The 25,254-nt window shown below is 37.3% G+C and overlaps 2 protein-coding genes across 3 annotated transcripts; one reads left to right on the top strand and one right to left on the bottom strand.

Annotated features, from left to right (window-relative positions):
* The first annotated feature begins 5,972 nt into the window (after positions 1-5,972).
* On the top strand, positions 5,973-11,422 carry LOC130717002 (QWRF motif-containing protein 2-like). Of its 2 annotated transcripts, XM_057567085.1 has the most exons (6): positions 5,980-7,680; positions 8,153-8,272; positions 8,609-8,725; positions 8,867-8,956; positions 10,871-10,978; positions 11,076-11,422. In XM_057567085.1, the coding sequence occupies exons 1-6, from the start codon at positions 6,262-6,264 to the stop codon at positions 11,139-11,141; spliced, it is 1,920 nt and encodes a 639-aa protein (XP_057423068.1). In that variant the 5' UTR covers positions 5,980-6,261; the 3' UTR covers positions 11,142-11,422. The 2 variants fall into 2 exon arrangements, 1 of the variants encoding a protein (XP_057423068.1); XR_009012233.1 differs by lacking the exons at positions 8,867-8,956; positions 10,871-10,978; positions 11,076-11,422 and having other exon boundaries at positions 5,973-7,680; positions 8,153-8,391.
* A 2,518-nt stretch (positions 11,423-13,940) lies between these two features.
* On the bottom strand, positions 13,941-15,957 carry LOC130717004 (40S ribosomal protein S24-1). Its single transcript, XM_057567086.1, has 5 exons — positions 15,791-15,957; positions 15,546-15,587; positions 15,237-15,407; positions 14,285-14,371; positions 13,941-14,186 (listed from the first exon to the last, which is right to left on the bottom strand). The coding sequence occupies exons 1-5, from the start codon at positions 15,860-15,862 to the stop codon at positions 14,145-14,147; spliced, it is 414 nt and encodes a 137-aa protein (XP_057423069.1). The 5' UTR covers positions 15,863-15,957; the 3' UTR covers positions 13,941-14,144.
* Positions 15,958-25,254: the final 9,297 nt, after the last annotated feature.

Below are 25,254 nucleotides of genomic sequence, written 5' to 3' on the forward strand. Positions count from 1 at the left end.
TTACCCAATTTCTCACCCTACCCAATATTTTTAAACTCTAAAATATACCTCATTCAAAATAACCCCAATAGTTTTTTCCTTTCCATCTATCATTATTTCCCTTTCACGTTCACTCTTCCTCACTCGCACTCTCACTCTCAAACTCTTCCTCAGTCTCGCATTCTTCCCTTTCCCATTCTCCCATTCACTGCCACTTTAAAGTTTAAATACACGTTTATCATCTTCAACAACATCAATCTTCATCTTCGTCATTATCAATCATCTTCTTCTTTGATGGAGCTTTTGCCATCGGAGCAGAGCTTCATCATTCCAGGATTCAAAACCTGGTTAGGTTAGTTATGTTATAGGATCTCAATCCTGAATAATATTACATAGAATTGTTTACATAATTATTTCAGTATTTAGAACTCGAAATCTTTTTGTTCCTATTTTTTATTTAAGGCTTAGGATTTAGAACCCGAAACCCAAACCTTTGTTCCTTAGCTTTTTAATTTTGGTTCCAAGATTTAGAACTCGAAACCCAAACCTCTACGATTTCAAAACCTGGACACAAACTTTTTTCCTGGAACACAAACCTTTGTTCCTTAGTGTTTTAATTTTGGTTCCAAGGTTTAGAACCCATAACTTGTTGCTGCTTAGTTTTAAATTTGGGTTCCGTGTTTTAAAACCCGAAAGCCATTTTGTAGGTTCCGATAGGAACTTGTAATGCTTTTTTGGACTTTTTTGACATTGAATCCTATATTGGTAGGGTAGTTGATTTCATGTTATTGTTTGTTCATGGTTTTTATTAGATGGCTAGGACACGAGGAACCCATTTTAGAGGTACTAGTGAGGATGGCGAGGGTTGTATCCCTAGTGGTCGTGGATGATGTTGTGTACCACCTACAACTTCTAAGTGGAAACACCAACGGACCGTCCATTCAGACGAGGGGCATGCTAAGCCCTCAGATCCATCACCGTAGGTTCAAGAGCAGACGTCTGTTGCACCACCGCCACAGTAGGACGCTCATGTTGATGGGGCGCAGGAGGCCCGCAAGAGTTTGTCCCTTTTGTTCAACAATAGGACCCACCATTACATGGAGGGCCTGAGGATCTTTCTCGGCCCTTGGTTACCAGACCATGTGGCGTTATTAATGTGGCATGCTTGCCTTACTAGGTATGCAGGATGTTGGAGCTCTAGTTGAATTGGACCCCGGGACCCCGGTGCCTGAGGTTCTAGCTTTGGATTCGTCGCTTATTCTTCCAGATGCGTTGAAGTTTGTCAGCGTTATGACGAAAGCTATAAGGGATTTGATAATCGCTAAACAGGTTGGAGTTGTTTTCGATGGGACAGATGAGGAAGCCATTGAGAGCTACGCTATTCACCTAGTAGCTAACTGTCACGGTGGTGTTTATTTGGTGTTTTGTATTGGGTGATTGATTATTTGGTTCGAACTTACTTGTGCTTTTTGGCCTATGTTTTTTATTTTATCTTGGGCTCAGTTGTTGTATATATATGGTGCTTTTTGTCTGAGTTGTTCTAGTTGTTTTCTTTAACTTTTGAGGTCTTTTTGTGATAATTTGCTCATTTTTGTTGTAGTCTCTGACCTTGATTAATTCATATATATTTTTGCTTTAACAAAATATTTCTAAAAATAACTTAGGGTTCCTGATACATACCGATCTTAGCATCTGGTGCTGACTAGAACTAAACCACTCAAATTTTAATTCATAAGAAAAAGATAAAATTATTGTTCGTTTATATATATAGTTTCATCATTAAAACATTTTATCAGCCACCGCCACCAAATGACTACTCCTGTAAAGAGCCCATTAATCCTCATCCCATTTATATTCTCGAATTTCTGGGCTCCATAATAATACATCTTTTGGTGAGTTGGTCTTCTAAAGATACAACAGTTGTAGGGAACTTGTTCTAATTGCATAACCCAACCGTGCCATCTCAATTATCCAATTGGTCACAATGGGACCAAGAAAAGCATCAATTCTTGAAGCAAACCGTGTTTAATTAAGTGGGCCAAAAAGTGTTTGTTAAGGTTAATAAAAAGTTGCTTTTAGAAACCCATAATAATCATGGTTTGAAGTGTTTCTCAAGTGAATCAAGTGATGGTGTTTTCAGAACCCCAAATAATGTAATTTCATTGTACGAGTTTGGTTAATTTAAAGTGTTAAACTAATCATAAAGTTAATAACACACGCTTTTAAGTGGACCTCTTAGCCAACAATTCCGCATATGCTACTTTTCTCTCCCTTGTGATTTTCTATCCCTTTTCTTAAGATGTGCTATTCACTTCTCTTAAGCAACTCTAGTCATATTGATATGTTTTCGAAGCTGACAAGTCTAGAAAAAGGGAAAAGTGAAGTGATCGGTGAATCACAACGGAGAAAATGAAACTATAGTTTGCTATTTTTTAATATTATGACCTATGTCGCAACTAACACCGTGTTAACTTAATTAGTAAGGAAATACTATTTTTTTTTTCAGAAGGATATGTATATGTATTTGATGTGAACAATGTGTTAGTGGACACTGAACAACTCTATAAGTATATTTATAAGTAACAAATGATCTACCGTAAAAAAAATGATCTAGTAGAGGAAAAAAACGCATGTTGCAAGATGTGGAGTATATTATGATTAATCAATCTTAGATATTCTGATAGCAACGTGGTTCTTAATCTACAACTACTGATATTATATTACCAAATGAATCCACATACATCATGAGAGGTCGTGTTAGTTGGAAAATCATGGCTGCATTAGTTGGTTGTTAAAAAAATTTGGTCCTCCTTTTATCCAATCCAAGCGACATTCTCTAGTGATTAAGATAATATGTGCTCAGCCGAATGTCTGATTGTACGAACCAAATTAATTTTTTTTGGGTTAAATGCGGAAACACTAACCAAATTATTACGTAGGATTTTTTTTTGACGATGTCCCAATCGGTTCAAAAAATTGTAATTATCTCTCATAAGTCATAACAGCTTTTTGAGAATGTGTTTTCACATTTATAATGAGAGATCTAATTAACTAGCTTACCACCAAACGAACACATATATTATTGATGTACATATATAAGAATTTTATACACAATTATTATGGCAAATATTGTAAGAATTTCGTAAGCTAATTTTAATATTTTTGCCAAAATAATTGTGTCTCAATATTTGTTGAGGCGAATAAACATTGTCCAGTACTACACATACGAGAACACCATAAGCTTCAAGAGTGTTATTCTAGATTAATGTGTGGCAATGCACGGGGTTGGAGCACTTAGTATCCGCGCGCGGTTGTGGTGGAAACTGCAAATGACACTGCCAGAAACAGCCGCTAAATGTGTATGATGCTTGTTTGTCACTAACTGCTGGAGAAATGATTCCTTGTTATGAACTGGTGAACTCAAACCCTGCTAAAGCAAAGTGAAATCCATAAAGCAAAGGGGCAGAACAAAGACAGCACAAGCTCGAGCATCCTAAAAGTGATCGATGCTTGTTGCTTAGCTTGCATAATCATATCAAAGAAGCTAGGGCCTTCTTTTTGTAGGAAAAGAAATTAATGCGTGCTTATTATCCAATAGCAAATTAATCCAATTCGAAGTTATAATACAATGATCACACATTTGCATTTGCAATATATAAAACTGATAATTAACACCATCATTAGCATTCTCATTAGACAAATATCCGCAATTTCGTGATCAATTAGAATTTTGAAGGCCATGTTCCCTATTCTTTAATTTATCTGCCTGAGACGAATGTATATATTTTTCTGCCTCTTGTTCTCAAAATGATATTGTTTGCCACAACATTCTAGAAAACCATCATTCTCGATTTATTAGTATTATTATTTCAAGCATATCAACCAAAAAAAATAAAGTGGCCAGTGAAATGAGTCTTTGATAACGCAGAGATTCTCAGTTTAACCGCAATCAGTAATGACCAAGGAAATTGAATGTCATCTTGCCGAATATTTCTTTTTAAGGACGGTAAACTTATCATTGTTGATCGAGGAAAGGAACCATGAATGAAATTGAATACACAGGAAGTAAGTTGCTTTTGGAAGTGGTCCTAAAGGTTATAAAAAAAACTTCTATCATTGAATATGCGTCAAAAGTGAATGCGTGCATGTGAACCTGTCCACACAACTAGTGGTGAAAATATGTTAGGTGACCTATTAGGTGATTTCGCAATGATCTCACACGGATTTGAGAGCGATTTGAGCAGTGAAGATGGCGAAGCAAGTCGAGAAGCCTAAGTGCTACGGGAGGAGAATGCGAAGTTCGTGTTTCCGTCGTATGGAGTGGGGGAGCTTAGACAGAAGAGCAGAGCCTCCTTTCTATTGAACCACCCTCATTCCTCTTCCATCATATCTCTCTCTCTCTCTCTCTCTCTCTCTCTCTCATGGGGACTAGACCTTGAGTCTCACATCTACTCTCTACAGCTAGTCCATAGAGCTAGTGATGGGATAGTCCTTAGGTCTGGTCTACGAGTATTGTGGGGCTTGAGCTAAAAGGACGATCTCGTTGGCAGAAAGCACAGTTCGATCGACCAAGGGAGTGAACAAATGAGGAGCCTCCCGGAGCAGAATGCATAAAAAATATATATATTATCACTGCATCAAAGTTAAACTCGTAAAAGAAGTCATTCATCTTTTAAAACGAAGTTGTTTATTTCGCTTAAGTCGTGCCTTAATGTTTCACGTCATATATATCATGACTCTAATTTTAATCGGCGTAATTGTATTGTTATAATAATTCAAGTATAATATTATCACACATACATTAACTAATATATGATTGTTCTAGTTTAAGTACAAGTTTTAAGGTAGTCTCTATCAATATCGCACCACAATGGTCATCCCCGACTCAAATAACTGAAATAAGTGAATTTTCTTCAATGAGTTAAAATTTGGATGATTTCAGCTCCGGTCACAACCATGAGTCAAGACATGTTTCCGGGATCATAGGTTGTTTACGGAAGTAATTATAAATCCGCAACCAACACAATCTTCAAATCGACAGTGAGAGTCAAACATACAACCTTATGAGGAAAAATGATCTGCCATCACCGACAAACTAAGATGTGTTGGTCTCTTATCAATTAATGATAGTAGGTGTGTTAAGTATCTAAAAATAATTCAATTATAATATGATATTAATTTTTCTCTTAGCAGAATTAGCAATTTTTTGGGGCATAGTGTATCAAAATTCAAAACTAATAAAAAACCATTATTTTTCATTACCAGCGGTTAAGAGTGTTACTGACAAAACTCTTAGTGCAGTAGACTTGGTGGAAGTCAAAAACAATTTTTTAAAATAAAGTGATTTTTCTAACAAATTAATAATATTAATAAAATATAAAAACAGTCTCTCCAAATCTCATAAGTCAAAGCAAGCTCCAAAACTGAATTAATTATTGGCTATTTAAGTTCATCCGAACCTTTGTAGTTTAGTTTGTACACTGATCCATGATCCTACGCTGGAAAGTGAAACGGCTGCTTTTGATTTTTCGCACCCTTTATTAACTTAAGCAGCGTCGTTTGCGTAACGTCTCTCCCAAGATTCATCTTTCCATTCCCTCATCAGCACGGCCAAATAATCCCACATTCCCACCTTAATCCTCTCTCCCATCAACGTCATTTTCTTCCATTAGAAATTTCCCATTTACTTTTATCAAAAATTAAAAATTTGCATGTCAACAAAGCTTACATTCTAGCCCTGCAAAACTCGCTACCATCAAACGCGTAGTTTAACTGACATAACAATATTATTAGGTTATTCTGGCTTAAACAAAGATTTTGAGCTCAAGTCCTTCTGAATGCAACTGCGTTCAAGACCGAGAACTTTGCCGCTCATCGATACAGAGAAAACAATTAAATATTTACTACGAAGGTGGCCCCACAAACTGACGTAAACTCATGTTAAATTACCAAATTACCCTCCCATGTTCCTCAAGTCACGGCGAGTGCAGTTAATTCACTCTAGCACCGCGCGTATGACTGACACTATTCTGTTGGCTCAACTTCCTCCTTCAATCCAATCCAATTGAAGCACAATCACGCAGCGTGTGCCTCCACAGACAGTTACACTCTCCAGTCCCCACACGCTCACAACCCGCAAAACCATAACGGTCACATTATTTCACATTACTATTTCCGTTTCAATTCCCCTCACTCACCAAAACCCTCTCTCGCGTTTTTCATTTTTCTCTCTGCGTCGTCAATGGTATTCAATTTCAATTCTGCTCCATTTCTAGGGTTTCGATGAGGAGGAGTACGCCGGAGAGGCGGAAGGCGGCGGAGACAACCACCACCAAGCGAGCTCCAACTCCGACGAGGCCACCGCTGTTACCTTCCGGCAATGTAGCTCCTCCTCCTCCGCTATCTCGGAGGGTGAAATCTCGAGAAGTTACGTCTCGGTACATGTCCTCGTCTTCTTCTTCTTCGTCTTCATCTTCTGTTTCGTCTCCTCCGAGGCGATACCATTCACCGATTGTCCCGAGGACGGTGAATTCGAGTAAGCAGAAGTCTTCGACGATAGCGGTACCGACGCCGCAAGTGAAGCGGTCTCAGTCGGCGGAGCGGCAGCGGCAGAGGCCGAGGCAAGGTACTCCTCGGCCTAGCGGGGCCGGAGTAGTCGCCTCCGCCGCCGACGCTCCGGCTGCGCAGAAGATGCTTTTTACCTCGACTAGGAGCTTGTCCGTTTCGTTCCAGGGCGAGTCGTTTTCGATCCAGGTCAGTAAACCGAAACCGGCGCCAGTTCAGAGCGTGAGGAAGAGCACGCCGGAGAGGAGGAAGGCGGCGGAGGCGGCGACGCCGACTGCTGCAAGAGGAGGAGTAAACGGAGGTTTCGACCAGAGAGAGAATTCTAGGTTGCTGGATCAGCAGCGGTGGCCGGGGAAATCACAGCAGAATGCGAATTTCATGAACAGGAGCTTGGATTGTACGGATTCCGTGAGGAAATTGAACGGTTCAAGGAACGTGGTGAGGTCGCTGCTGCAGAATTCAATGGCGGATGTGAGAGCTTCTCAGGATTCGACGCTGAGTTCGGAGATCAACAAAAACGGTGGATCTGAGCCTGAATCTGAACCGGAGCCTGTTCCTTCCGATAACGAAAGCGTGACTTCTGGAAGCTCCTCAGGAGCACAGGAATGGGGAGGAGGACAAGCGCAACGCGCGTCGTCTCGAGCGATTGTGGTGCCGGCGAGGTTCTGGCAAGAGGCTAACAATCGGTTGCGGCACCAAACGGAACCTCAACCTTCTGGAAATGGAAACAAAGCAACGGTTCCTCCGAAGCTTCTGGCGCCGAAGAAATCAGGGTTTGATAGTCCTGTATCTTCTCCACGAGGAGTTGTGAATAGCCGGCTTCAAGGTTCTCCTATTCGATCCGCGGTTCGTCCTGCTTCTCCGAGTAGGCTAGCCACGCCTTCCGTGTGGTCCCCTTCGCGCGGTGTGAGCCCATCGCGAGCCAGGAACAACGGAGTCTCTAGTAGCCTGAGTAACAGGTTTGGTAGTGAACCCTCTGTTTTGAGTTTCGCTGTTGATGTTTCGAGGGCGAAGGTCGGGGAGAATCGTATTGCTGATGCACATTCATTGAGACTCCTGCATAACAGGCTCCTGCAATGGCGTTTTGCGAATGCCAGGGCAGATGCTGCCCTCTCTGCACAGACATTGAATGCCGAGGTGTATTCTTTTATTCAAATTTTAAATTGGTTTTCGTATTTGAAAGCTAGGAATGTTATACATACTTGTGCATTACTCTTTGAAGTTGTATTGGCTTTCATTCTGACTGTAGTGAATAGATTTTGTGTTGATTCAAGTTAAGGCGCATTTGTATTATGGATCTGATATTTACTCCTCTGAATTGTGAGAGTTCACTTTTAGAAGGAAAATTAAGACATTGCTGATGTTAAAATCAACTGTTAAATTTACAGGTGCATGAACAAATTCATGGAGTTTTAAAAATGTACTCATTTATATCTCTCAAATCTCATCAAGATGCCTATTTTTTTTCATCTAATGTGAATTACTCACTTTCAGAGAGTCAAATTCATATTTATTATGTCGTTTGTGGTATTTGTTTTGTCAATTAGCTTTTGCTTGTTTAGTTCAATTTTTGTATATTCTTTCTCCTAAATATACTTCCTTGTATCAGAAAAGCCTCTACGAAGCATGGGGAGCTACCTCAGAACTACGAGAATCTGTTAGGGCCAAAAGAACGGAGTTGCAGATGCTGAAACAACAATTCAAGCTGATGTCCATCCTGAAGAAGCAAGTAAGATCCAGAGCTTCTTGTGCTGTGCTAAATTTACTGGTGTATTTTTTAGCTTGACTTTATGGAATCATTCCTCCAGTAGTTTGATAGTCATGCCATTCAGTCCTTCAGAGTTTCATGTAGGTAGTTCCATTTCTTGCTCATTTGTTCCATCTTTGGGTATGCTGAGTTTACTCGTTCTTGTGTCTTGTTTTCGGATAGAAGTTAATAGGAATGTTATAGGCAAGCAGATTGAAAATTGTACCAAAATGTGTATACTCTGCTCTTGTCTTTCTTATGCCTAGAGATTTATGTTCAGCTTCATATTAGGTTCTCACTTGACACTATTTTACTCAGATGATCTATTTGGAGGAGTGGGCTGTTTTGGATCGGGTGTACTCTAGTTCACTTTCAGGAGCTAATGAAGCACTGCAGGCTAGCACTCTTCGCCTTCCTGTTGTAGGTGGGGCCAAGGTATTTTCCTTATAGCTACTTGTTAAATTCTTTTATGACTTTAACTAGTATATGTAGTCAGTGACATTAGTAATTAAACTATTATTACTCATTGTATATTTGGTATTAACTTAAAACCTGTGTATTTTTCTTTTTCTGCAGACAGACCTGCTGAATTTGAAAGAGTCTATTTGTTCAGCGATGGATGTGATGCAGGCGATGGCATCCTCCATCTGCCAATTGTCACCGAAGGTACATACTTCTTTTGCCGTGTTGCCTTTCCCTTATGGTCCTATCTTAATTATATATGTGATGAAGTAATGGTATAACTATAAGTGCTATTAAATGTCTAGTACTCTTGCCAACCGACCAGAAGATAAAAGCTTAGAAGGTTTGATGGTTCATATTGGCCATAGAAATCACTGCAAGCAAGGGAAATGACAATTGACATGGTTTTGTTAAAGAATTAAACTCCCATCTGAACTACTTTGAACTCATTTGCCTTATTTACTTAGTGTACAGTTAAACAAAAGAAGTCAACTGCCCAATTTGACAGAGAAGACTTTAAATTGTTACCATAAGTGCAACATTGGTGTGAGCAATTGCCAATTCTAAAAAGTGTTCTCAGAATTTCGTCTTCTCATTATATATAATATCATCTCTATATATAAAACCTATTTAATTTTTAATCTAATCCTATACTTAAAAATCATTAGAAATATATTGCCTGACCCAAATTTTCTACATAAGTCAGACTGTAATATGCACAGTTTAAGATTTGAGACATTGCTAATTTTACTTAGAATTACCAGCTGACTCAAGTCTTTTTTTTTGCTTGTCTTTTAATGCCCATACAAGAAGTATTTTCATATTATATAGAATTGTCTTCGGCTCTTCGCTTATGCCTGCTCCCCTTCTTGTCTGTTTATAACCGTATGCAAATGTACACATCAACTGAGTATTGTGAGAAGAAGAATGCATTATCTTTTTTAAAACAGCTTTTTAGTGTTAGGGTTAAGTATCCAAGACACTAGGAATCTGTTATATGTTGTGCTTTTGATTGTTCTGTCTTTGTTTGAAGTAAACTCCACTATTTCTATTATTGAGTTAGTTTTCAAAATTGTGAATTTTATGTATGGGGCAGTCAGGAAGAGGAAATAGGGATATGGATATATGCATTGAGAAAAATAAGGGAGTTGGAGTGAATATTATAGAAGTGAATATATTTATTTAATTTGTTTAAAATTTTATATTATAATCCCCTCTTAAAATTTGATGTATTGAAAATCATCTTTTTTGTTTGTTTAAAATCTTGGAACCCTTTGATTTTCTTTATCTATGCATTTTAAGGAGATGAATATTTTTGGATCTGTTGAAGCAAAGAAGCGTAGAACAAAAACTGATTTGTATCCTCTTTATTGGACTGCTATGTATATGATAAACTATTTCCCTTTATGACCTCCTTTTTCTTCTGTTATTTCTCAATTTGGAAAAGAGAGTAATATATTTAGAATTAAGTTTGAAAATCTGAGTTTATTGAAATAGTAGGTCGGTACAAGTTTTAGATTACATCCACCTTTGAGCTATCGTGATGGGTTTTGATTGTTTCCTTCTCTTTTTGCCTCTGTTGTTTCTCAATTTTACAGAGTGCAATATATATTGTCATGGTAGGTTTGAGACACTATTAGGTTTGAAATGGAAAAAGTATCCCTTAGGATTAATTTGGGAGGTAACATCAGCTATCTGATGAGTTGGTATATTGGCTTGACAGAAATGTGGATCTTATCTTAACCAGTTTTCCCCCTTTCACCTATGCTGTTTCTTGTTTTGCGTAAAGTGCTTGGGGGATATCTGACTCTGCATATGTTACCAAATGCAGCAAACCCTTTTTAAAAGTAATTTTCTCTTTTCAATTAACCTTAGAGTGTGTTTGTTTCGGATGAAAAAGAAAAGCTTTTTAAAGTTGGGAAATTACATATTTATATGTTTATGGATATCCAGCAAAAGTAGTAGATGCCATTACTCTATTTGCTTCTTGATCTTTCTTTACAGTTGGGAGTTTTTATATTTATATTTATGGATAATATATCCAGCAAAAGTAGTAGATGCCTTTTGGCTTTAGCAACTGGCATGTGAAAATTTTCTGAAAGCTTTTGCAATTGACAGGTTGGACTTGTAAATTCGCTGGTGGTTGAAGTTGCCAATTTGAGTGCAAAGGAACGTGCTTTGCTTGAAGAGTGCAAAGATCTCTTGTCAATGATGACAGCCATGCAGGTAAATTTTGCATCTGAAAAAAGTGGTACTGAAACTTCTATTAATGCAAGTTGTATAGCTGTGCAAACTCATTCATTAAAACCTTTTTCATGAGCAGGTTAGAGAGAGTAGCCTGAGAACGCATATTACACAACAGAAATGCTTACCCAGAAGCCAACAATGAAAATAACAAGCAAATTAACTACAGTCTCTGACCTGCATATACTTTCAGTGCTAACATCATAACATAGGAGTGGTGATTTTGGTCCTGTATATTCAGTACATGAAACCTTCATGATTGTTGGTGTCATAAGCGAAGAGTGTGGATTGCAAAGAGGAAAGTTTGGACTTTGTTGTTCTCTCTACATGGAAATTGTATACAATTTTTTTCAAAAATACTTTTTTGTTCCTTTGAGCTTAAAAGTCAAAAGATGTATATAAACTGTAGCATTTTATAGTGTCTTATTTTGTGTCTATAACATTTTTTAGAGTGTTTTCCGTCCCTCTGTCCAACCAGATTGCAGTTGCACTTGCTGTCAATCTCTATGTTTGATACGCAAGCGCGGAAATATAATCTATATCCAAATTGGGGAGAAAGTCACTGTCATTTTTATTTTTTACGGTTTTTTTTTATAGGCAAATGTTAGTTGTTAGAAATGTTAGTAAATTAATCTCTCCTCCGGGTTCGAACCCGAGACCCTTCACCCTCACCTCACCCTTATGTCCATAGCTCTTACCACTTGAGCTATCATTTACGGAAGTATGTAATTTCAATTAAAAATCAAAGCCAAAAATTAGAGTGAATACAAGACTGCAAACGAGCGGAGAAATTGATAGGCCAAATCGTGTCCGGATTAGAAATAGAAAATTTAGCTACCCCGTTGGCTTCCTGATAAGATTGGGAAAAGGAGTCTTTCAAAAAAAAAGTGTGGGAAAAGGAGATAGAAGAGAAAGATGAAAAAATACTAGTGCCAAATAAGAAATATTTTGAGATCTTCCATTAATAGCATGAATCACGGATTAGCAATCTGATTCCACCAAAATGTTATAATAATGGAAAATGCTACTTCACAAGACTAAAATGTCACTAAATTAACATAATCCAAAATCCATGTTATTGTGTTTAACATCATGGATTCTCTCTCCTCATTTATTTCCATCCATTTAGATTTTTATTTTCGATGGTAGTGTTGAATCGTACTTTTATGTATCGTGTCGTGTAACACTGCACATTGATAATTCCTCTCCCGGGCCAATAACATCCCTTTCTTTATACATGTTGCATCTGCAAAATCAGGCCTCATATCAACATTGTCCTTCGAAGATGTTGCGCAAAGAACTTCCCCTTCATAAATTCTTATCACAATCTCAGCCAAACACGAACCCAACCTCCCATTTCTCCCACTTCCCAGTGTAACGACGGCTTGAGGCGTGGCGACTCCGGTGCGGCGCCGAGGGGGTGGGGGGAACGGTGGTGCAAATGGAGGTTGAAGCCATGCCAATTCCGGCAAGGATTGTTGACGAGCAACGGTTCTGGCTGAGGTTTTGACGATGCAGTAGCTTGATGACTAAGGAGAGGTGACGATGGCTGGGTCAGATTCAACGATGGTTGATTCGAAGGTAGGGGCTTTGTCCTCTTCATCCCCTCTCTTTGTGGTTGTGATTTGAGGCAAAGTTAGGGTTTTCAGTAGTGGTTCGTCTTGCAAGGGAAACGATGGTGGCATGGGAAAGGGGTTTTTGGGTTGACGGTGGAGGCTAGGGTGTTTTGGTATTTCTGACTGTAGTGATTGGGAAAAAGTTGATTCAGGTCGAATAAGGATGTATCTTTCTCATCTCTTCTCTGTTGGAGATGTTGTGAATTATGTGGAGGAATAACCAACTTGGTATTGGTGGGAGTGGAGGGAGAAGATGGAAGGAGAAGAGATGAGGGAGTGACGTAGCTTTCAAACAGTGGAGGCTTGTTTGGGGAAGTGATGAGGGAGTGTCATAGGATATTTGGGTTTGTCACCCTACTTATGGGGCTTGGCACCCCACTTATTCAATCCGGGATTTAAAGTTCCGTATTCATAGTGGGTGTCAAGCCTCATAGGTAGGGTGGCAAACCCAAATCCCGTGCCATAGTTTTTAGGTTAGAAGAAAAGAAATTGAGAGATAAAGATGAAGGGTGGTGGTGCTTGTTTTGGGAAGAAGTATAATGAAAATTTGGGGCTTTGCTTGATGATGGAGGTTTTTATGAGGATCTAGGATGAGAGGTGGTGGTTGAGGATGTTGAGGAAGTTGAGAGATGAAGATGAAGAATGATGGTTCTTGGTTTGGGAAGAAGCATAGTAAAAATTCGAGACTGAAAACAAAGTAGGAAAGTTAGGTGTAATGCCACGTAAGATGCCACCAAGAAATAACCACATTATTGTTTTGCATTTAAGGTTGTATACCAAATAAAAAAATGTTATGGGGGCCAAAACCAAAGGTCCTCCAATATAGGGGGGACCTAAAACATATTTAAGCTAATGCAGTAATGCTTGTTGCAAAAGTCATAATGCTGGCAAGGCAATTACTTTAATCAGAAAATTAAAGACCAGGGTGACTAAAAGGGAAGGTGAAAAATGGACATAGGATATTGAGAAATAACAAAGAGGAACAGAACAATTTTATCTGGGTTCTTGAGTAACACACATACATGAAGACAACAAGTTGAATGGCATAAATCTAATCTGGCATAAAATACAGTTACCTTTATATTCCAAATATGCACTTTAGACAAACCATCATAGAGTATTGTAGTCCAACTCAAAGTGGGTTAGGTAAACGTCTTTAGGTCAAAACTTCTATTCATGAGCATGATACGACTTCTAAGTTCTAACTATGAGCATAATTCATGACCATAAAAACACCATTAGCACTATGCTTAGTGCCATCTAAGCAAAGATAAAATTATAAAAACCTATGTAAATCAAGTATAATGCAGACAGGTCCAACAAATAAGTGAAAGCAAAAGACAATCAAATGAGTTCTCAAAATTGTTCAATGCTAGGACTCTCAGTCTTAAGTTATAATCGAATATGAATTACAAAAAGGATCTGATGCTAACACCAAAATATCTCACTCTATGGAAATAGAATAAGATCATAGCTATTTGAAAACACCGATAGCAAAATAAACTTAAAATTGAAACATGGTGTCTCAAAACTCATTTCTTCTTTCCTGCCTTGGCAGCATCAGCAGCCTTGGTCTGCAGAAGAAACACATGCAAAATTTAATCAAACAAAGGACTAAATACAAGGTAAGAAACTAACAACAAACGACAATTATTGTAAACTGCAAAATCACCTTTTTCACACCCCGGATCTTCTTGGCTCTGTTCTTCCTTTCCTTCAACTGCTTCCTTGACTTTTCTACCTTAGTGTCAAGACCATTCTAAAATAGATACATATGTTAGTTAGCTCACAAAAACAATGAAGCCATGGCCAACATAAGCATATATTAAAAAAACTGTTATACATGTAAGAGTGTGTTTGGAAGACCCCCAGAAGTACATTCGTCTTGCCCAAGAAAGCCAAATTAGGCTTTAAAAATGTGAAAGCAAACTTAGGGATGGATTAACTTTGAAATGGTTGAAAGTAAAATAAAAAACACTAAACAATCCTATATTAAAAACACATGAGTTAGCTCTGTTCTTCCTCTCCTACAATTGTTTCCTTGACTTTTCTACTTTAGTGTCAAGACCGTTATAAAATATATACATATATTAGTTAGGTCACACAAAACAATGCAGCCATGGCCAACATAAGCATATGGGAAAATAACTGTTCAACTTTTAAGAGTGTGTTTGGAAAACACCCAAAAACACATTCATTTTGCACTCCAAAAATGTTAAAGCAACCTTGGGGATGGATTAACTTTGAATGTGGTTGAAACTTAAATCCAACACACTAAACGACCATGCAACAAAAACACATAGCAGGGGAGTAACCATGACAAGATATAGATGAAGTTACAAAATGACAACTTAAATCATGACATCAATTAAAAAACAGAATGACAGCAAACAACATTTCCAATCACAGGGTACTTCTATGTTTCTTCAGATAATATTGAAGAAAACTGATGCTTAAACATGCTTAAATGAGTGTTTGGTCAGGCAACTAGAAACTTTAACACTAGACCCTACCCCAGAAGTACAATATCACAATGTAAAGCACATTAAAAAGGATTACAGCACCAAAATAGTTATTTAACAAAATAGACATGAGGGTTTTGTTTATGCTGACTGTAGACTCACCCTGATAAGTCTGTACTTAGGCTCATACTTCTTGGCATTTTCGAGTGAGTCATAGATCAAACCGAAACCAGTGGATTTGCCGCCTCCAAAATGTGTCCGAAACTTGAAGACAAATACAGTGTTAGGGTCCTTCACATCATACAACCTTGCCAACTTTTCCTTAAGCTCAGCCTTCATATATCACATACACAACAAACCAATAAATACTAAGATAGACATTTGTCAAACAACAACAACTAAAAATCATTCTAATATTCAATTGCTAGCTAAACACACTAAAAATACAAACAAAACAGTAAATGAAAATACCTTGGACACATTAGCCCTCCCAGGATGAAGAACATCAACAATCTGCGATAAAACGAGTATTGAAAATTAGGCTAATAAACTACAAATTGCATAGTTGAGAGATTTGAATCATCAGATAAAAGTGGGCATCAAGAAATTTGATAGATCCAGAGATTTCCATGAGTTGGCAATCAAACCTAAGAAAACTATACATAAATCAACACGATTTTGAAGAAGAATCAGAATGACAAAGAATGAAAACTCACGAATTGCTTCCTGGAGAGAAGCCTGTTGGTCATGAACTTCCTGGTTCGGATGGTGACAGCTTTGTCAGCCATGTTTGGTCTGCAAATGCAAAGGAAATGTGGCAGCTCCGCTTCGCTCTTCAGACACAGAGAAACCCTAAACGCTCTTTCTCTCAGTTACAACAAAACCCAAGTTCGTTTTATAAATACTATAGGGTTTCTGTAAGGTTTTCAACGGGCTGGGTTTGTTTTTGGCGGGCTGGGCTTAAAACTGAAGACAACAAAAAATCAAAGCCTTTTTTTTCATGATGTTTATATAGTTATCTTAATGATTTAATAAATAAGTATATTTAGAAGAATAATAAAAAATTGACTGTTCAAAATTTCTAAGGTTACACTACTTGATCGTCAAGGTGATGTTCGGATGTGTGGATTTGCTAAATAAATGCGGAGCACGATGAGTGAGGTAGTTGTAAACGACATTCTGACGCTCAAATCAAACTAAAGAATATATGCGTATAAGAAGAGCGATAGAGAGCAAAAAGAGTCTACCTCAATTATACTTAGATGATTGTGTTTGTACATGTGGATGCCCTTATATATTTAGTTAGTAGGTGATGGTGTTGTATTGTCCAACCACAAGGTATAACAACTTAACTATGGTTCTAGCAGCTTAACTAAAGTGCCTTAGTTAGTTGGTTAGATTTATGGTAATGTGCTCTTCCTCTCGTCTAATTCGAAGATCAGTCATAGTTTTTGGGCCTTAATTGTTTGGGCCTGACTCTTGGATTCACGTTAGTTGCTCGGACCTTGGTCTAAATAGTAAGCCCCAACTTGGCATGAAACATGAGTGGTGTAGTCGAGGAAGCCCGACAAGAGTTTCATCTCATCCTCGTCGGTCCACGACCACTGAAACAACCTGTGCTAGTCATCTGATGGGGGATTTTTCTCTTTGAATGGAGATGCCGAAATTTAGAATCGGAGGAGTGGCCACGACAAATGTTGGAATTGCGACAATGATTTTGTTTAGGATGAGACGAAGAAGAAAATGAAGAAGGAGGAGAAGGATTATGGATTATGAATTCTAAATCTAGGAATTATAAATTTAGGGCCTAAGTCTGACCTGTTATCTATCATAGACTTTACTTAAGCCTAACTTATTACCCTTTTTAAAAGTGTTGAAGCCTATTCCTAAACAGGCTATTTCCTAAACAAGCCAAAAGGCTTATGTCTAAATAGGCTCAAACAAGCTAATGTTAAATTTATTAAAAAGAAGGTGGGGCTACAAATTTATCCTTTTTAAGAGCAAGCAAGCTATTAAATAAAAAAAATGAAAAATGAAAAAGAAAAAAATACTATAAAGGTCCACCACACACCAAGCTAACATTTTCCTCCAACAAATAGCCTATAGCCTATTACTCACTGACAAGCTGTCCTTCAAACTTTTCAAGCATGAGTCATTGTAAGAAACATTGTGGACTAAAACTGAAAAATATAGTTTTCAATTCCCCAAACTTTCAAACACTTGAAATTGCTTCAGCCATATCAATCCCACGTCTAGGAGCAGGAACTTTTACAAAACTTAGTACCTTTTTTTTTTTTTTTTTTTTTTGTAGATTTCACCCCGCATTAGTGAATTGATGTATCAGCTACTTGGTGACTTAGATCTCCACATATCAGTAGTTAGACTAATTTTGCTAACATTTCTCAACAAAGCCTTCAAAAATTTCTTCTATACCTCATATATTCTCAAACAATCCATTCTTGTTGTTTTCCGCCCTACTTTATGAAAATATGAATTCGCATAGTTCATCCTCAACCACATTAAAAGGGAGGTCATGCACCATTATAGCAGTTGTAATCATTTCCTTTATTTTCTCATTAGAATATCTAACTCCATAACTCATAAACGAAATAACTAGATTAGAAGGTTTGAAAGCAATATGAGTTTGCTTCTTCTTTGTAGCCATGTGAACCCTCTTTTGCATATAAATTTCACCATGTTTCTTTAAATGATTAGTGCTAGCCCCTGGCCCACTCACTGCAAATTTTTCTTTAAATCATCTGCAAACAACATTTCTTGTGCTTCATACCATTATAACCTCATCAATATCATTCCAAACAACTGAAGTTTTCTTCCTCTTCATCTTCATGACTAAAACTTCATTCACTTGATCATTGTCCTTTTCATTGTCTTGTGGATTATGCTCTAGTTGACTTGGTGCTTGTTCATTTCCTTGACTAATAGGAGCAGGAATAGGATTGGATGAAGACATTTTTTTAAACCAGCAAAAACTAAGCAAATGGTTTGAAATGTGAAAAAAGAAGCAATAAGTACTCAGGACCTATGAACTAAAGCACAAAAGTGAAGGTAATGACATTCTACAGGGTTATAGTTTTGAACAGAATCACTAGATAATAATAGCATAATAATGGCATCAAAATATCTGATCCCATTCATCCCAATCAAATTTCATGTGTTCGCATACCTTTATTTTTAAATGAAAACAAACAAATTCTTATCTCCAATTGCTGTAGTTTTGCAACGGAATAAGAAGGAAAATAATATGAAAGTCACTAGAGTCAACCTCATTAATATAAGCAATGTATATTTCACATAACTAATAAGATGATACACCAACAATACGTTTTTCAAATAAGTTAAATGAGAAAGCTCACATACAACATCATCTATTTTTCTACTGACTTGGTTATTTCTCCAAGTTTTGTTGCAGTTGTGGCAAGTGCGATTAAAACTTGGAGTTCCACGCCTTTCAATGACATGGTTTCCAGCGCAAAGCTGAGCTCTTCAGTGGCAACCTATGAATTTTCTATGTGGATTTTAGTTGCTGATGAGTTAGTCATGGTTTTGATTAACGAAGATAGTTCCTTCAATGCCTTGTTAGACTCAGAAAAAATCTAAATGCATGATGCTTTTAACTCTACACTTGAACTAAAGATATGCCTGCAATAAACAAAATCTATGAACTTCCAGCAGATTAAGCTCAAATTGTTTTCGGAATAAACATTCAAGTTCAAAGATCTCAGTTAATCATGCATTACTTTTATTTTAGAATTAAGGTAGTTGTCAAGGGTGTCAATTTTGTAATTAAGCACATTCCCAAACAAGTGTTACAATTTTCAAGTATTGCTTCCAAGGATCACAACGCCTAAAACTAACATAGCTTAGTTCCCACTCTGCAAAATTTTCAAAAGGGACTTCAATCCTTTTTAGAAAAGAAAATTTCAAAGGGGGACTTTATTTGATGACTTAGAGGAAAGAAAGACGAGACTCGACGACACGGTTACTTGGAGTGGAGTAACCTGTCATAGTGTAAACTTCGGTCACTTGGAGCGGAATGCAACCGTTGGTGATGGACCCAGATTGGTGTCCTAGTTTGACTATTTTCTTAGCAATAAACACGAACCGTAAGTGGAGTGACCATGATGATCTGATGAAGTGCCATGTCTATGCATTAGTTCGGTGAAGCGCACCGAAAGTCGTTTGTGGGATTGACTACATGTATACGGATGTCAGAACCCCGTTGCAGAACTTATCCAAGATTGATTGTTTGACCGTTGAGGAGAATGAAGGAGGCCTAACTCAACCCAAAAGCTAGCTCAAGAGTTGAGGTTTGCACAACCATATATAAGCAATTGTTTGGCCACATCTCTAGCCAATGTGGGACTCTAACACACCCCCTCACGCCTAGTGTAGAACATCTGGAGCGTGGAATGAAATGGGTGGCCCAAATATGGGGAGTCAACAAATGGATCTAGGATAGGGGTCCAGGCCAATGGTCAAACAACCGTCAGCTCTGATACCATGAAAGAGGTCTAACTCAACCCAAAAGCTAGCTCAAGAGTTGAGGTTTGCACAACCATATATAAGCAATTGCTTGGCCACATCTCTAGCCAATGTGGGACTCTAACAGAGAATCTCTTAGAGGAGGAATAGAGTCTTGTGTAAGGCTTGAGCATTTTTGGTAGAAAGCTTACCGTTGTTGGTTGAAGCTTGTAGGATGATCATATGAGTTTGTATTCTTTTGGTTTTAAAGGAAGGATAGGTCTTGATGTATGCTGTTTTGTGGTCTATCCAGAGTAGAGATCACAAGAACCTTTTCGAGCATAAGAAGTCTTTTGATATTTCTTTTTAAAGACTCAATTGTACGTATACTTTTGGATATAAAGTTATATATCATTGGGTAATTATTGTGCATTCATTAGAGCATGTTTTGAAAAAAAATATATACTTGCATATTTTTGACTTCGAAAGTTTAATCAGCATATTTAGTTTGGATAAAGATTACTAAAGTGACCTCGAAAAATCGGGGCGTTACATTTTTTGAAAGATTCACTCTTTTCAAATTTGTTAGACGTATTAGCGGGTGAAGAAGGCCAATTTCAATAGAATTTTTTTTAGAGCATTCATTCTTTCTTTCTTTTTCTCTCATTATCTTTTTCTCTTTAATTAACCTTGCAGTCTAACACGCAAAGGATGTTTGGCCTGAAATTCGGTACCTGATTTGCTAACCAGTGACGGCTTTTCATCACTTTGCCCTCCTTATTTTTCAATGTTAGATGCCGCATGGGACTGAATCAAAGAAGATGTGATTGCAAATGAACATGCTAAGATTGAAATAATTGAATAGTGTAGTAATAAGTAATTGACACGTACAAAATATAAGGCAAAAAGTTTTATATTCCTTTTCATCTACATAATACACATGTAAAAAAAGGCAAACACATGTTAAACATAGCCCTCCTCCTTGCTGTTTCAGGATTCTTTGGCGTTTTTGCAAATTTGTATTCAATTACGTGGCATAACAATAGTTGGACACATTGGAAATGTGAGAAAATTAACTTGGTCATTATTCATGTTTATTAAATTTAACAGTAACGATAACCATTGGAAGATATAAGTAATGTATGTGTCATTCCCACCAACTATGTTTGATCATAGTGTGTAAAATGACAAAACTTCGTTCTTATCTAAACCATACTAGCTCCATACACTCGAAGTATATATCCTCATCCTCTCTGATCTCCTCTTTAAAACACTACACACCATACCTTAATCATTACCACAGATACGGTTAAATTGGACCTTTCTTTTTCAAAACATGTGTATTTTTTTAAAGAAAGGGAACTCGAAGAGAAAAACAGGTGACATGTGCTATATTCGGCTTTTGTACCTAAGTGGTATAGGCCCCGTTTGGATAAACAGCTTAATTAAGATCTTATGGTCATAAGCGCTTATGATATAAGCGCTTATTCATAAGCTATTTTTAAAATTTTATTGAAATAAATTAAAAATAAGTTGTGTATAAGCATAAGCTGTTTTTCATAAGCTATCCTGAGTAGCTTATGAAAATAAGCTGAAAATAGCTTATGGCAGACCATAAGCTGTTTGCATAAGCTTTCCCAAACACTGGCATAAGAGCTTATGCTGTCAGATAAGCTCAAATAAGCTCTTCCAAACTGGGCCATAGTTTATTTTGAAAATTACAGCTTTGAGGTACTTTTTTTTCTATTTAGTCTATTTTTTTTTTTTTACTTTTTAAAAGAATCGCCAATGCTATTGGCGTTTTTGTTTTTGTTTTTTTTTTCGTTTTTTAAGTAAATCATCAACCATGTTGGTGTTTTCTTTTCTTTTCTTTTTTTAATTTTTTTTTCTTAAAATCGCCAGCACAGTTGGCGTTTTCTTATTTATTTTTTCTTAAAATCGCCAACAGTTAGCGTTTTCTTATTTTTCTTTTTATTTATTTTTTCCTTATTTTTTCAAATAAATCGTCAACTGTGCTTCCAACCGGAAATAAAGGAAATGAAAATCAAGTGCCGGAAGAACCTCGAAGGCAACGACCCCAAGGTGTGCGGAAAAAAATCCATTGCTGCTCGACTCCAGAATAAAAAATAATTTTCGCTTGAACTAAATTATGTAATGCATATGTTTATCCTTAAATATCGGTTCAAATATTTATGATCAAAGTGTTGCAAAAGTGAGTAATGACACAAAATTGTGTGTGAGTATCAATTGATTAAATACCATTTTAATTACTATTTTAAAAAAATTTAAAAAAACAAAAAGTAGAAAAAGCCAACTGTGTTGGCGATTTTAAGAAAAAAAAAGAAAAAAGAAAACGCCAACATGGTTGGCGATTTATTTAAAAAACAAAAAAAAAACAAAAAAAAAACAAAAACGTCAATAGCATTGGCGATTCTATTAAAAAGTAAAAAAAAAAAATAGAATCGCCACTGACAGTGGCGATTTATACTAATTTGGTAAATAAAAAAAAGTACTTCAAAGCTTTAATTTCCAAAATAAACTATACCACTTGGGTACAAAAGCCGCTATATTCATGCATGAAACGCAACACTAGCTAGCACTGAGGAGTGTTATATTAAATATCAAATTTTTTTTAACTCTCTCTTATTTATTAGTTAAATTTTATGTAATTCTACTAAATTAAAAGTAAGATCAATATTTTAGTAAATATCCCAAAAATATCAACAAATCAACAACAAAAAGAAAATCAAACGGCCTTAGCAACATTCTCACCATGCTCAAACTTCGCTTGTGATGGAAATCCGGCAGCTTTTGATGCGCAGCTGAAGAGTGGAGATTAATTGGGTTTAGCGTGATAACAACGCTGCAGCAGACTGGTTAGCCAAGGGTGCAAGTAGGATCCAGCTGGGTGACGGGGTTGGCCTTTTGGCCTCGCCTCCACCCAAGTTAGAAGTAATCATTTTGAAGGATGCGGTAGGCATCGTGTAGTTTTTGTTTGTGTCTTGTCATTTCCGATGTATCAAAAAAACAAAAAGAAAATCACCCCTGCTCATCATCTATGGCGGCCCACCCCACTTTTTCTTTCATGTGATTCATTATAGGGAATTGTTATTCAACCCCCCAACAACTATTTAGACCCCTCAAAAAGTGCAAAAATACTAAACTACCTTAAATGAAAAAATATATAAAAAATTCTAACCCCACTCTTCACATTCTCTCTCATCTCTCCTTACCTCTTTCCTCTTTCTTCCACCAACCACCATCACCCACCACCTCCGCCCCCACCACCACCACCACCCACCACCGCCACCACCGTCGCCGCCACCCCCACCACAACCTTCATCTTATTTCATTTTTTACAATTTCAAACTTTAGGGAGTTGATTCTGTCGTTTTAAATTTTTTCTGCAATTAAATGCACTCTAGAAGTGTCTGACTCACGCACTTTACACATTAAGGATAGTTTAGTATTTTTGCACTTTTTGAGGGGTCTAAATAGTTGTGGGGGGTCTGAATAATAATTTTCTTCGTTATATTAATGAAACTTAACACATAATAATTATATGCCCAAAAGATATCGAGTCAAAAGTCTGAATCGTACCTGGGTGTAAAAATATACTAGCACTTGTACAACTTTTTCAGCTAGTGAATAGAAAAATTATTTGCCCCACTTTTATTTGGGCATGGATAATTTGAAGATTTATTATATTTACAAGGTTTTAGTTAATTAGTAGAGGTTAAATCAATGAGGATTCAATGGGGATTCGGTTGGATAAGGACTTCAACACTAATTGAGCACATTTTAGATTGAAGATTGTGACATTTTGAGGTAGTAGTACATATATCGTTGTAGTCAGTTATTGATTAAGAGAAAAAGAATGATGCATCGACGGTGTAAAGTTTTTTTTACACCGTCAACCAATCAGATTTCAATGATGTGTCACGTCAATTAATGAAATTGAATAAAAAGAGAGATTTTCTCACATCCTTAAAATCTGATTGGTTGACGGTGTAAAAAAACTTTACACCGTCGGTGAATAGAAATTAAACTCTTGATTAACTAGGATTATGTGTTTAAATAAGTGTGACAAATAGTAGGATCTTAATTCTTAAGAAAGAAGTTAGTAACTAAGGTGCCAAAGAAGTATGACAAATAGTAGGATCTTTAGTAAGAAGTCCTTTGGGGAAAAAAAGTAGAAGTAAGTGTTGAAGCAAGTGTAATTCATATAGTTAGTTAGGCTCAGGAGGATTAACTAGTGTATAGTTAATGAGTGTTATATATAGTACACAATGTAACTGAGTTTGTGAGAGCAATTAATAAACAATTAATCATCTTTTCTCTCAAGACTTATCTCTTTCTAGTTTTCTCTCTCTCTCTCTCTCTCTAGAGAACCTTCTGGTTCTAACAGTGGTATCAAGAGCTCATCGATCAGGAGCCTGTGGTGGTGCCCAGGGCGGTGCAAGGTGGTGCTGCGGCGGCGCAAGGAGTTCCAGTGGCGGAGCTCAAGGCAGAGATCAACGGGTTGAGAGAATTGAAGAGAATTCAAGAAGAATCGAAGAACAAAGGGAAATGTCAAGATCGAATTCGCTTCCGATGAATCTTCCTACTCTCGATGGGAAGAATTATGAGCATTGGAGTGTCCAGATGAAAGCAATTTTCGGATTCCAAGAGTGCCTTGAGGTTGTTGAATCTGGGTTTGAAAAAATCACTGAATCTTCTTCTGAAACCCAGAAATCTGCACACAGTGAAGCCAAGAAGAAGGATTGCAAGGCAACTTTCTTGATTCATCAGTGCGTTGATGCTGCAAATTTTGAGAAGATCTCAAAGGCAAAATCTTCAAAAGAAGCATGGGAGATATTGGAGAAAAGTCATTCTGGGTTGGCAAAGGTGAAGAAAGTTAGACTCCAGACGATGAGGAGGCAATATGAACTGCTTCAGATGGAGGAGCAAGAATCTATTGCAGAATACTTCACCAGAATCAGAAGCTTGACCAACCAAATGAAGACCTATGGTGAGAGCATGCCAGATCAAGGAATTGTTGAAAAGGTACTCAGAACCCTTACTCCCAAATTTGATCATGTAGTAGTAGCAATAGAGGAATCTAAGGACACTGAAACTCTCAAGATCGATGAGTTACAAGGATCCTTAGAGGCACATGAACAAAGATTCAAGGAGAGATCAGGTGATAGGGAATCTGAACAAGCTTTGAGTGCTCAATGGAGAGGAAAAAATAATTCTGGGCAGAATGATAAGAAGAAAGACAAGGGAAAATGGTCTGGGGATAAGAGGAATGATGGTGGAGGATCAAGCTCACAAGAGCAAAGATCTCAGAAGTCAAATTCTGATTCAAGTCATGCCAAGAAAGGTGGAAACCAGAACAATGGGAAACAGAAGAAGGATAAGAGCAAGATCCAGTGTTTCAAATGCAGAAATTGGGGGCATTTTGCTTCAGAATGCAAGCAAAAGAAGGCTACCCGAGGCAAGGAAGAGGAAGCCAGATTAGCCAAAGATGATGATTCAGATTCTGATGAGGTTCTGTTGTTAGCAAGGTGTGAAAATCCAGATTTGAACACTGAAGAATCTGAGAGCAAGGTGCTAATGGTGACTACCAAGAATGACCAGAATGCTTCCAACAACTGGTATCTTGACACAGGGTGCTCCAATCATATGACTGGACACAAGGAGTGGTTTGTATCCA

Source organism: Lotus japonicus, chromosome 5 (genome assembly GCF_012489685.1).
Source record: "Lotus japonicus ecotype B-129 chromosome 5, LjGifu_v1.2".
Lineage (NCBI taxonomy): Eukaryota > Viridiplantae > Streptophyta > Magnoliopsida > Fabales > Fabaceae > Lotus > Lotus japonicus.